At 41.3% G+C, this 13,676-nt stretch overlaps 1 protein-coding gene across 1 annotated transcript; it reads right to left on the bottom strand.

The window, feature by feature from the left end:
* Positions 1 to 5,258: 5,258 nt before the first annotated feature.
* NEUROD6 (neuronal differentiation 6) lies at positions 5,259 to 8,531 on the bottom strand. Its single transcript, XM_004007924.6, has 2 exons — positions 8,398 to 8,531; positions 5,259 to 7,089 (listed from the first exon to the last, which is right to left on the bottom strand). The coding sequence occupies exon 2, from the start codon at positions 7,066 to 7,068 to the stop codon at positions 6,055 to 6,057; it is 1,014 nt and encodes a 337-aa protein (XP_004007973.1). The 5' UTR covers positions 7,069 to 7,089; positions 8,398 to 8,531; the 3' UTR covers positions 5,259 to 6,054.
* Between the last annotated feature and the right edge of the window lie 5,145 nt (positions 8,532 to 13,676).

Raw genomic sequence — 13,676 nt, 5'->3', positions numbered from 1 at the left:
AGCTGGTTGTAGAAAAGGCAGAGAAACCAGAGATCAAATTGCCAACATCTGCTGGATCATGGAAAAAGCAAGAGAGTTCCAGAAAAACATCTATTTTTGCTTTATTGACTATGCCAAAGCCTTTGACTGTGTGGATCACAATAAACTGGAAAATTCTGAAAGAGATGGGCATACCAGACCACCTAACCTGCCTCTTGAGAAATCTGTATGCAGGCCAGGAAGCAACAGTTAGAACTGGACATGGAACAATAGACTGGTCCCAAATAGGAAAAGTACGTCGAGGCTGTATATGTCACCCTGCTTATTTAACTTCTATGCAGAGTACATCATGAGAAACGCTGGACTGGAAGAAACACAAGCTGGAATCAAGATTGCTGGGAGAAATATCAATAACCTCAGATATGCAGATGACACCACCCTTATGTCAGAAAGTGAAGAGGAACTAAAAAGCCTCTTGATGAAAGTAAAAGAGGAGAGTGAAAAAGTTGGCTTAAAGTTCAACATTCAGAAAACGAAGATCATGGCATCTGGTCCCATCACTTCATGGGAAATAGATGGGGAAACAGTGGAAACAGTGTCAGACTTTATTTTTTTTGTGCTCCAAAATCACTGCAGATGTTGACTGCAGCCATGAAATTAAAAGACACTTACTCCTTGGAAGAAAAGTTATGAGCAACCTAGATAGCATATTCAAAATCAGAGACATTACTTTGCCGACTAAGGTCCATCTAGTCAAGGCTATGGTTTTTCCAGTGGTCATGTGTGGATGTGAGAGTTGGACTGTGAAGAAGGCTGAGTGCTGAAGAATTGATGCTTTTGAACTGTGGTGTTGGAGAAGATTTGAGAGTCCCTTGGACTGCAAGGATATCCAACCAATCCATTCTAAAGGAGATCAGCCCTGGGATTTCTTTGGAAGGAATGATGCTAAAGCTGAAACTCCAGTACTTTGGCCACCTCATGCAAAGAGTTGACTCATTGGAGAAGACTTTGATGCTGGGAGGGATTGGGGGCAGGAGGAGAAGGGGACGACCGAGGATGAGATGGCTGGATGGCATCATGGACTCGATGGACGCGAGTCTGAGTGAACTCCGGGAGTTGGTGATGGACAGGGAGGCCTGGCGTGCTGTGATTCATGGGGTGAAAAGAGTCGGACATGACTGAGTGACTGAACTGAACTGAACTGAAAGGTGGGTCGGTGACACCAGGTGGGCTACACAGTATAACTTCGGCCACATAATGCCTTATTGGAAGTGGCACTGGCATAGGCATCCTGTGCATGGGGGCATGCCTGAGAAAAGGCATCGGTGGTGCCAGGAATTGTAGATGAAATCCTCTCCTTACATGCTTTCAAAATCCAGACAGCAAGAGACTGGAGGTCTTGCATTTCGCAAGGAGAGAGGAGGAGGACTGGGCTTAAGAAGAAATCTGCTTAGACTCTATAAGCGGGGGAAGCCAAAGAAACCATTTGGTAGCATGAATGTATGTAGTCAAAGAGGAAAGAGATGGTAGAAACAGAAAAAAAGAATACTTAGGAAAAATGTAAGATCTCAGACAGGGGAAGAAGGAACTGGTGAACAGCAGAGGTAATGACATTGGTCTTGGAAAGAGGTGAGCAAACCATACAGCTGGGAAGGGATGGGGCTCACTGTACTAAGCCTCTTATCTGGCAGGCTAAACTCTTGTGAGTAAGGCAGGCAATGCCATGGGTGGCACAAAAGTATTATGTTGGAGGCCAGGAGCAGTGCAGTGTGGGGATATAGAGGTCAGTGTGATTCAAGACAGTCCCTCAAGGGATATTGAAGGATGGCTGTACTGCATCAGTGGTCCGGTGGAGGTTTGATATGCAGTGTATCTCATTAGCACACAGATGGAAGACATGTCCTGAAATGTTTCCCTCCCGAACCATCATGAGGATTTTTGAAACAGCTGAAAATTATGATGAATACCTATGATGTGCAAGGCAAACTGCTGAGGAGGTCCTCACAGTGTATAAGGTGAGGTTCAAACCTTGAGACTTCTGAATTTAGAGGAGACGCATGGCAGAGACTGATGGATACTAGATGCCTAGGAAAAGGGGAAAGTCGCCCAGTCATGTCCAACTCTTTGCGACCCCACAGACTACACAGTCCATGGGATTCTCCAGGCCAGAATACTGCAGTGGGTAGCCCATCCCTTCTCCAGGGGATCTTCCCAACCTCGGGATTGAACCAGGGTCTCCTGCATTGCAGGCAGATTCTTTACCAGCTGAGCTATGAGGGAAGCCCACTAGATGCCTAACCAACATCCATTTTCTCCTTTTTGTTTTTCTTATTCACAGGACCTGAATTCATTCCAGGTGGCACTGTGTTCTGATAAAAAGAATGTATTTTGCAGTTTCTCTTAAATCTAGAAGTGGTCAGTGAAATGTAAGTAGAGTCATTGGGGGTTGGCTTTCACAAATATTCTCTAAATGGGTCTGATGAGGTAGGTGACATATCCTTTTGCCACCCTCTTTTCTGCTTCTTAATTGGAATGAGGATGCAATGACTAGAACTCTAGCAGCCATTTTGGGCCATGAGGTGAACATGAGAATGAAAGCCCCATACTAAATTTAGTGGAGTAGAAAGGGAGATGGAGCCTAAGCTTCTGGTGCCTTTGAACAGCCATACAGGTCCTACATTACCTACTGCTTCTCTTATATGAGAGAGAAATGCATCTTTACTTTGTTAAGACCACTTATATAGATGTATGTATATTATATATATATATAATATATACTAATCCTGTTGAAGGAGAAAAGACAAACTTTTGAGAAGTTAAATATGGGAGTCACATAACAGCTCAAAAGAGATGCTTAATCAATTTGAGAGACAGTAAAGACCTCTCATCCTGGGAGGTAAGGAAAGTATGAGGTCAGGAATTGGACAAGGAGCTAAGGTATCCTGACCTCCTGGGTGCTGTGTACCATCTCACTGTAATTGCAATAACAGGTTAGCAGTGAAGTAGCATTTTGACCTAAATCTGTCTGTTTCCAGGCCTTCCTGATCCTAAACTGCAGTCTCTGTGCTATCCTATTTCCTCTTCCTTTGGAGTGATACCGTAAAAGTATCACGTAAAAGGATTCTGCAGGGCATTGAATCTGTGATGTTGGTGTATGAATGAACAAATCATATGATTTCTTGGAGTTGCAGTCAACAGGGAACAGAGATGGCCCTATTAAGGAAGAGAACTGATACTCTGCCCTTGGTGAGTGTAAAGGGGGGCAGCTGGGTGATTCCAGGCGTCATCTGAGATCTGAAGGATGATTAAGTCACAGGAATCAGTCCCACATACCCTGTCACACACAGCACAGTATCCTGGATTCCACCAGTCCACTGAAGGAGAGAGCACACATCAGATTTGTGCATCCCAATTACGGAAGAAATTTCATTATCTCTGGGGTCTTTGACTACAGTCCCACTCTTGCTTGAATTTCACGCGAAGAAAGCTCTCAGATGAGACGCTTTTTCTGAATATTTGCTTCTTCCCCAGACATTCAGCCAGCTGCTTTTCTTCGCAGCTCTCCCATATTGCCAGAAGGGAGACAAGAGAACGCATCTCCTGTTGCAGCCTCTACTTTCAACATGAGTTTGTGACCGTGGAAACACGATACAGCTTTCAAAGGTTTCCTGGACCAACAAGACACTGAGAAGGCGCAGGGCGGGTCACCTTGGAGAGAGCGAGGGTAGGGGGGAGAGACCGCACCTATTCCGCTAAAGGCTAAACAGAACTGCCTGCTTTAAAAATCAAACACAACAGATTCTTCTAGTTCTAGATGCTTCCTCACGTTCGCGCTCTTTGCTCAGACAGGGTGAGCAATGATCAGACTCAGCGTTTAGGGGGCCTTAACGAGGCCAGGCAGTCCAGGACCAGTCCCAGGGAAGGGCAGGTGTGCGAGGATGCGAGGAAGCAACCAGTCACTCCTGCGTCCGCGACATACAGGGGACAGGCGGCTGGCTCTCTACCTAAGGCAAACTTCTCTCTGTCCGTAAGGGGCACTCGGCTTCCCCTTTCCCGACTCCTTTGCCCCTGCCTTCGAGAGGTTTGAAGGGGCAAGTGCTTTCATCACCCGTCCAGTCCCGCGCCAGTGTCTACGGGCAACCTTGCCCCTGGGAGCGCAGCGGCCGGACGCGCCGCGGGACGGGGAGTCTAAGGCAGGGGGAGCTTGGAGGCCGGGAAAGCCGCGTCTCTCGAACTTGGCTCAGGAAACCCCGCCAGCCGTGGAGCGGCAGGACGAAGCAGGACTTTAGCCGAACTTGGGCACACTGGAGCGGTCGCCGCCGCGCGTGCCCCGCTGCACAGGTGAAGTGGGGAACCCTTTTCCCACCTTTCGGGGCCTGGTCGCCAAGAGGTCTCCTCCTCCCAGTTCGGGGCAGGGTCTGGCGGGCCCGCCCCGGACGATGGTGAAGTCTCTTCCGCCGCCACACCGGTGCGAGAGCCGCGGCCCCAGGCCCGAGGGCGCCCACTGCGGGCCGCACCCGGGCAGTGCAGTCCGTGTCCCTGCGCCCCGCTGACCGCAGGCGAAGGAAAGCCGCCTTCACTCCTCGCCGCGCCTCCCGCGAGGCGCCGTCCGGCCTTCAGGGCACACAAGAGGGCAGCGTGGGCGCAGCGTGGGCGCAGCCGTGGGCCGCGGACCCCTGCCCCGGCCCAACCAGCCCCGCGCGGTCCTGCCACCCCTGGACCCATTTCTAGTGGCCTCACCAGCCTTCGCAGCTGTCCCCATCTTCCTCTCGGGAGGCAACCTGAATACAGGGGTATCTGGAGTGAGGTCACTGCCACCTTGATTTTTATTTTGGAAGGGGCTTAGTTGTGCTTAAGAGGGTGAGCTGCTTTGCGTTTTTCAAGTAGGGTTTAAACTTACACTCACACAGAATTTAGCCTCTAATCGGCCAGACTTATTTAAAAGGCACAGAGGAAAACCTTCCAGTTTTAACATCCACTCTGGTGTTTGCTGGAAATTTGCCACCAAATTTCGGCTCGAGCTGAAGGTTACCAGGATTTATCATTGTTTCCCCAGGATGTTTAACCCTCATGGGCACCTCTTCTTTCATTTAAGATACTTAAAAAACAATCATGTAAGCACTTTGGCCATTTTGTTTAAGAAATTTGTTTTATCTCGTCTGATTTTGAAATCCAGAAATATTTCTGAAATGGGGAGGAGGGAAGGTTGGAGACAGAAAGCAGCTGTGTACCAGGAAATAATAAGTATCATGCAAAAATATCACAGCTAATAGATGTCCTTTAGGAGTGGAAATATCTATTTAATTGCTTTAAAAATGTGGGTGGAAAAACACAATTATACATTGTGATAACAAACCTGTACAGATAATTTCTGAACAATACAAAACAAGTGCTGAAAATTTTTTGTTTAGGATTGAAATAATTGTTCCAAATTATGATACCACCTACCCAAATATCATGTTGCCCCATCTGCAAATCCTTGAAGAGGAATAGTTACCAATCCAATGCATTTAGACTCGTTCTTAATAAAAAGAAAATTGCATAGCTTTTTATACTGTTGTACATCCTCAAATGCATCTTCCAATATCATTGTCAGCTTAGTGTTATTCTTGATTTTTTAAATGTTCGATTTTTCAGAGATACATAATATATAAATTCCTAATAATTATAAACACATTTTATTCATTTGATTTTAATAACATGCATTTTCATAATTACTTACTGTACAACTGAAGTAGACATTGAATTATGCTGTGTGCATGTCTTTATTCAACAGTATATTCTTAGACACCTTGTTCAAACAAATGAATTTAAAAGAAAATAAAACATGAAAAATAAATCCTTCCAGTAGAAACAAAATCACAGTGCTTTACAGAACAAAAGGAAAGGAAAAGAAGTTCTCATAGGAAAAGAGATTTATTATTACATAGAAAATTCTCACAATAGTTGAAACACACTCCAGAAACTAGTAAACACCTTAGATAGAGTTGTGCCAATTATTCAGCCCACAAGCATCTGCTTTGTCTTAATTAGACGGGGGAGGTGAATGACCACTGTTTATTTTCATTTTCCTCATTAATTATGAAAAACTGCATTTAATTCATCTTGCATGGTGAGAGATTGGCTGCGCAGATGTAAGTCGTAAGGGAAGTGGCTGTCGGTGGGCAACCTGAACATGGCACCCTGCCCAAGGGGACCCCTGGGTGGCACTGCACAGTAATGCATGCCATAATTGTAATTTTTGCCATAGTCCAAGGTTTCTTCTTGCTTCAGGGAAAATATCCCATTATAGTTAATTGGGGGAGGACTTAAGGGACCTTCAAACTGAGGGCTGGCACACTCAGGGGAAGTGCTTTCATAGAAGGATTCATACGCACTGCAATAATTGTAGGGTTTCATGGACTTGGAATTATCAAGAGTTCCATGCCCTGGGGGAGTGGTGAGCTCAGGGCTGTGGTAGGGTGGGTAGAAGGTAGAGTAGGGTGACCTTGTGTGGTGTGCAGCCTCCCCGCCCTGACCCACCAGGAAACTCCTGGCATTGAGCTGCAAGCAGCCTGCCACCAAGTTTGTAGTTGGCTGGGAAAGACCTTTGCATAAGTTTTGGACGAACGTGAGCAGATCAGGTCTCTTGCCGATTCTCAGAATTTCAGAAAGTGCCCAGATGTAGTTTTTGGCCAGTCGTAAAGTTTCTATTTTGGACAGTTTTTGGGTTTTAGAATAGCAGGGAACCACTTTTCTCAAATTGTCCAGGGCGTCATTGAGGCCATGCATCCTGTTCCTCTCCCGCGCGTTAGCTTCCTGTCTCCTGAACTTGACCCTCTCCAGTCGGAGCTTGGTCGTCTTTTTTTTCCTAAGACCCCTCCTTCTGGGCAACCCGTTTTCATCTTCCTCTTCCCTGTCTTCCTCCTCTTCTTCTTTCTCAGTCTCTTCTCCAGGGGCCCTTTTGATGCTCTTTCCTCGAAGGACAATCTGTTTGGAAAAGCTTTCTGGTTTCTTAATTTGCTTCTGGTCCTCGCATTCTCTAGAAAACTTTCTGCACATCTGGGATTCTGGCATTACAACAGACTCATCAAACGGTAGTGTTAACATGGTTCTCTAACCTTAAATTACCTGAAAAAATGCCAGCACAATATTTAAAGTGTTTTCATTTTTAAAGTTTATACACGTAAAACATATTCAATGACTTAATCATAAGAATACGAAAACATAAGAAAAAACTGATTCCAGGACTAATTTTTATATATTAAATAAAAATTTTGAGTTTGTGCAGCCTAGTAATTATAAAAAAAATTGACACATGCAATAGGATTAATGAATACAGGCAAAGTATCAAAAGAAAATAAAACATAAAGTATTTATTGTGATACCACCACTACCTCCGTTTCTGTTTGATTTTAAACTGATTTTTAATACACAAAAAGGACTGTGGAATTCAATCAAATGCAAAACATGATATAGCAATGCAGAATTTCATTAATTCCAATTCCCCTGAGTGCAAAATGAGAAGAGACACCAGTTTTTAAAAGAAAAAGTGCTGCTTCTCCATTAGCTGACAAATTTGTGGAGATTTTTTTTTAGGAAGAAAATAAAGCCTTAACTTTATTTACTGTATTATATAGCAAGGAATTTAGGTAGTAGCTGTAGAAATATACAGATTTAAGGAGAAGATTAATCAGAGGCAATTTAGAAAACTGCTTTCTTTCTGATCAGTAAGGAAATATGTAAAAGAGCACGATTTTCCAAACCTTTACCAAAAAAAAAAAAAAAGTGGGGAGAGGATTAGGCTAATTTGGGATAAACTCTATAAATAAAATTTTCAAAATCACTGACATTATTTTAAGTCAAAGAAAATAGTGAGACTCCTTTTCTATTTAAAATTTTTCTCAATGTAATTGTTTACTGCTATTCAAATCATCCTGACAAAAAACACTCTCGTAGTGTTTTTGTTCTACGAACCACAGAAGTCTCCCTCTAGCTAATATCTGACAGGAACAGTCCAAGGATTCTGACTGCAATTGTGCACGTGTATTCAGAATCCTGAATGAAAGGGAAAAATAATTTGTGTTTCAAATGCAATTTGGCTTTTGTTTGGTGAAGCAGCAAGTATTTTCATCTAAAGTCTTCAAACAAATAGGCATGAAAACAGAGACTTTTTAATTTAACAATCTCTAGCTCCCTCAACACACACACACACACACACACACACACACAAACACACACAAACTCTTAGTAATGTCCACATACTTGCAGTTACATAATAGCAGTGAAAGTATGTGATAATTACATCATAAGAATGAAATATGATAAGAAGTTATAGATGACAAAGAGCATATAAATACTATAAGACAGTGACACTGTATCTTTAAATACTTGCATGCAAAGCCAGCATCAATTGAAGTATATCTTTATTTATATTACCTTAGGTTTTAATTTCATTCAATAATCAGTTTTCATTTTGGATCTTCCAAATCTTTTCAGGCTGAGTGTCGCATCGTCTCCTGGAGTCTCTAGATCTGTGTGTATCTGCACTATCTCATTGATCTCTAAAAAGTGACATTGATGCCAACTGCCAGAGCTGGTACCCATGCCATCTGCTAGTGACGTCACAGGGCAGAGAGAACCATGTGATCCTCTCTCTTGGGACCTTCATTCTGCACTGATCATCTGGCATCCCTGTAAGTGGGTACCAGCATTCATGCATCAACACAGAAGGTTAGACTGATAGGAAAAAAATCTGCACCAGCCTTTCACATACAGTAGGTGCGTTTCTCCTCGAGCTGCTTCGGCTTCACTGGCAATCTGTAGAAATAGCTGTGTTAGTGTTCAGTTTCGCCCTGCCAACGGTACAACTATTAGGGAGTCGTTAATATTCCATTCATTTACAAGATGGGCTTTTGTGTGAGCGAGAGAGGTTTTTTTTTGTTGTTGTTGTTGTTATTGTTGATGTTTTGTAAAGATCACCATCCCGTTTGTGCACCTGGGTACCCAGGGAAAAAAAAGGCAGTGAAAAGGAGCTGAAATCAGGAAAATGGTCTTGAGATGCTTAACCAGACTAAGATTTGTGTAAGCGAACGGGGATCAACAAAGGTCTTCTGATTTCCTTGTTTTGTTTCATGGCATGAAACTTATGGGTGTGTGTCTGTGTGTTCTCTTATTAACATGTAAGACTTCTGTGCTTCTTAAGAATTTGGAATAAAAGAACAGTTTCTCCATCTGGGGTCTGTGAAAGACATGCTCAGATGCTCCCCTTTCTACACTTGCTGGTATCTTTCAACAACTTTTCAGAGAGATTCTTTGTGTATCTGTATAAAATGCACAGACAACTGCAAGCCCACTGTGAAAGATTTCAAACTGTATTCTCGTGCCCTCTTCCCAAAGTCACAACTTTACTCTCTTGTCCCTGTCTTTACAGCTTTCACTGACCTGTTCCTCATTTCATTTCATAAACAATAAGCATAAAAATGATCACTTAGGTTTTTATCTTTCTCTCTCTGACATTCTGCTGAGTATTTTAATCAAAGGTTAGCTTTCCTATTTTTTAGAGCTTTCAGATGTTTTTCCCTTTCTCCTAAAAATCATCCCTTCACATTTTTTCCCCTGTAGATCAAAATCAATTTAAATATCTTCTCATCTTTATACCAGTGTCCAGTTATTTTTCTCTGTCAGATTTATTTCATATTTATCTTTTTTTCTCCCACTTTTCCCTTTTGGTTTCTTAACAAAAGCAGGGTAGAAACAGTTAAGCAAGGCTGGCAAAGCCTTGTGGATAAAACAAATTGTGAAGCCAGAGGCAAACCTCACTTTCTTCTTTTCTCTACTTCCCTGCCGCCATCACCCCCAACCCCTGAAATAAGAGGACATTTTATTTCAGGATTGCCTGTCACTAAAGTTAAAAGTACACTTTAAAAAAATAAAAGTTTAAAAATAGACGAACACAACCTTTGTTGTTTGACAACTGAGTAATCTCTTTCTATAAAGTGAGACAGTATGCTTTTGGTATTAAAGTAATCCCTGGCAGAGTCATAACTGTTGAATCTGTGTTAGCATTCCCCTTATAAATCCCAGTTTTGAAAGGTTTAAAATTCTGCTGCTTTAATGCATTTTAGTTCCAAATTGGCATCAGGGGCCTCAAGCTAAATGCAGCTTTTCTCCTGTCATACCCCACTCATTTCCGTCTCCTCTCAAAGTTACCTGACTTTTCTTGGACTGTTTTAGAAAATTTGGAAGAAGTTGACAAAAAGAAGAATCATGCTAAGTAAAGGAGGGTTATTTTTTTCTCTCAATGGTTTGGTTTAAAAATGCAAATTTAAAATAAAAATAAGGCTATACACGCGTAACTTAAAATAGGTGGGTAGGTTGGCCTAGCTCATGTTTTTTTTTTTTTTTAAATAATCCGATATGCCAAAGGCATTTCAAAATGTCTTGTTTAAGGGGATAGTCCTGGTAATGGGTGCCTTGAGACTATTTCCTATAGCTTGTGGTTCAGAAACAACATATACTTTTTATATCAGCACAAGAGAATTTCTATAGGAAGACCAGGTGCAGATTTTGTTTGTTCTCAAATATAGTTTACTTTTCAGATGTGAAGGAGCGTAAGTATCGGAATCATAAGCTGCAGAGCAGCCAGCCTTGTCATGAATGTTGCATATTGCACTATATTCTAAAGTTGCAAAGTCTCCAGAAGCCGCATTGTATTACAGGCATCACAGACACGAAAATCGAAATCCAAGGAACAGATAATATGACGTGTTGGTAGAAAATTATCACCGGTGTAGCTCATCCCAGGGATAGATCTTATATTTTATCTCTGCGATGTGCAGACAAATGAGAAACAGCTTTTCCATGAAAACATTTGGGGCTGTTCTATTTCTGCCTTTGAACATGAAATAAAATCCTTTGGTGGTGGTAGTGATGTGCTGGGGTGGGGGGAATAGAATCTGTGTTGAGGTTTTCTGAATATTAATCTATTGTTTGGTAGTCTTAGCTATTTTTTCCCAAAAAAGAGGACACAAAAAGTTGTTATGTCAAGATTTATCAAGGATTCAGTATGTTTGTACAATAATCTTTCAAATGGAATTTCATTATGCATTTTCTACTATAGTTAAGATATGCAAATGTCTGTGCTGTTAATATGCATTCATAACATACACCGTAACGGCTGTTCTACTCTCTGCTAAGAAAGCATGTTAACACTAATACTCTAAACAGAAATACATTCTGAGTTATAGACACATACTCAGAGTGTGGGGTAAGTATCATCCCCATTTCTATAACCTATTTTCTCATTTTACAGCAATCACTGCACACCAAAGTTCACACCTATAACTCAGTTTGTTATTAACTGAACTGATATGATCTTTGCTTCTAGGGATATGACATTTTATAATAGATTTTTTTTAAGGGCCCAATGTCTGTCTGTCTACCTCTGTCTTGCTTTCAGTGGGTGAATGTTCATATTTCACTTATAAAAATGACCCAGGGGAAATTTAGATATAATTTGACTCAGTTGCAAGGCAACAGAGACTGAAAGTCTAAATTAAGGCTCAAGTGTTATTTTTAGGTCATTCAGTTGGTACCTGTGTCTTAGCAAATGGGAATTCTGTTGACTTTCCTTTTCACAATCCCCTCATTACTTAAGAGATCAGTTTGGAACATGACAAGCATTTTCCTTAGCTCTCCAAGGGTATAAAGCAGCAGAATGGAACCTGCCCAAGATTAGGCAACAAAACCCCAGGACTGGAGTTTTTTTCCCTCACAAGTAGGGTACTTCCTGAGATAGATATTGGACAATTTTCTCTACTGCCTTCTCTTTCTTTCTTTCTTTCTTTTTTTTAAGCTCTTAGACAAACGCTTCAGGGCAGCCTGGAAGCCTGTGAGCCTGCCAGTGTTAATCTCTAGAGTTTTAACTCTGTGATCCCCATTGCCTTGAAAGAGTTTTATGGCTGTGGCAGAGCATCCCACTTTGGAAAACAGCCCTTGGGATTTAAATAAAGGTATTTAAATTATAAGACAAAAACACAAAATAGTCTTACTTCCCTTGAAGCTTTAGAGGGCTTAAAATATAACTTAAATGAAGATGTTTTAATAGTTTGTCTACACGTATATACACGAGGATGACTTAGAATACAGATAATCTGGAAATAAAGCAACATTTGGATTGTTTTTTAGATTTCTTTCAGAGTGAAGACTAGATTGAATGGTACTGTTATTATGCAATAAAATACATTGTTGTTTATGCCACTCACAAAGCACTACAATATACAGTCTTTGATTTCAGCCTTTGCACAGAACAACACTGCAGTCCTTTCTAGAAATACATTTCTTATTTTTCTTCCATGAAGCATACTCTTTATTTTAATCACAAAATTGCATTTATTAAATTCTTTTAAAAATTTGTTATCAAATAAGGTCACCTAAATCTGCCAATGAAAACTTCTACCAGTATGAGAAAATCAGTGTCACTCGACTGAGTTATTAAATTTCCAGCTGTTAGTAAAGAAATGATGTTTTATTAACTTTTGTGATCTTATTGTAAGAAAATGTAGTTTTCTTTAGTTTTTATAATATTAAGAATGATTTATTGTCCCCAATTACTATTTTTCATGTTACTGAATTCAAAATTTTTGCTATATCCCACTAATATGTATTGTAATCATTACTTACAAACATAGAACACAGAAGTGCAATTTGTCTTCTTCCTGTTGTATGAATCTATTTTGTAAGATTGCAGTGAGTATTTTATAAGGAGATTTTTATTTTTTGCAAAAGTATATGCAAACTGCATCTTGAAAATCAAGTTTTAAGTTAGTTGCTTGTATGATGATATGTAGGCTCTCTTCGCACAAGGGATTCCTGGATGGGTTTCAAGGGATTTTCGAGCCTCCTAAGATTGTGTACAAATTTGGCATATACATACATAAGTACATTTTTCTAAAGAAAGGCTCTCTCTCAGATTCTAAAAAGTTGAGAATCACAACTAGAATTTTGTGGACCTACTAACCTTGCTTTAAGCCTGATCCTGCTGTTTAATAGCTATGCGTCACTCACGCGTTCATTTATTCATCCATTCAACAAAGGTTAACTGAATATTTATTTCAGAGTAATGCTTGACTCCTCTTTTTAGCACTCTAGAAACCAAAGGTCTGCACATTTTCTCAGTACTGTCTTAAAATTATATCCAGAATCTAACCACTTTCTGGCAATTCCACTACTACTTCCAAACTGCCTTCATCTCTCGCTTGGCCTAAATGACACCTGTGCTTTCACTCTTGACACCTTATATTCCATACACGGTCGTCAATTCAGCATCCTGAGGCATCTGGTTAAAATCTGAATTAGATTGTATTTGTGCTCAGAAATTTTCAGTGACTTCCGCTCTCCCCCACTTGAAGCCAAGTCTTTAGGGAGGCCCAGAGGCTTTCTCTGGCCTTTCCAGTCTCACCTTCCACTGCTCTCACCTTCATTCACTCAGCTCCAGCTGCACTGGCTTTCTCACACTCTCAGGCATGTTCCTACCTCAGGATCATTGCCCTTACTCCTTCCTGAATCTCCTTCCATGGCTTACTCTCACATTCTTCCAGTCTCTGCCCAAATGCTCCTGCCAGAGAGGTCCCCTTTGACCAGCCTGGTGTATGCTGTACCCTTACCCCTATCCATCCCTCTCTATCCACCTCCCACCAGTTTTGCTTTTCTCAATA

Source organism: Ovis aries, chromosome 4 (genome assembly GCF_016772045.2).
Source record: "Ovis aries strain OAR_USU_Benz2616 breed Rambouillet chromosome 4, ARS-UI_Ramb_v3.0, whole genome shotgun sequence".
Classification (NCBI taxonomy): Eukaryota; Metazoa; Chordata; class Mammalia; order Artiodactyla; family Bovidae; genus Ovis; species Ovis aries.
Note: the sequence above shows the minus strand (reverse complement) of the source record. Positions and strands in the feature narration are given on the sequence as shown.

Coding starts and splice junctions, on each gene's coding strand:
- NEUROD6 (XM_004007924.6), bottom strand. CDS start 7,068: ATGTTAACACTACCGTTTGATGAGTCTGTTGTAATGCCAGAATCCCAG.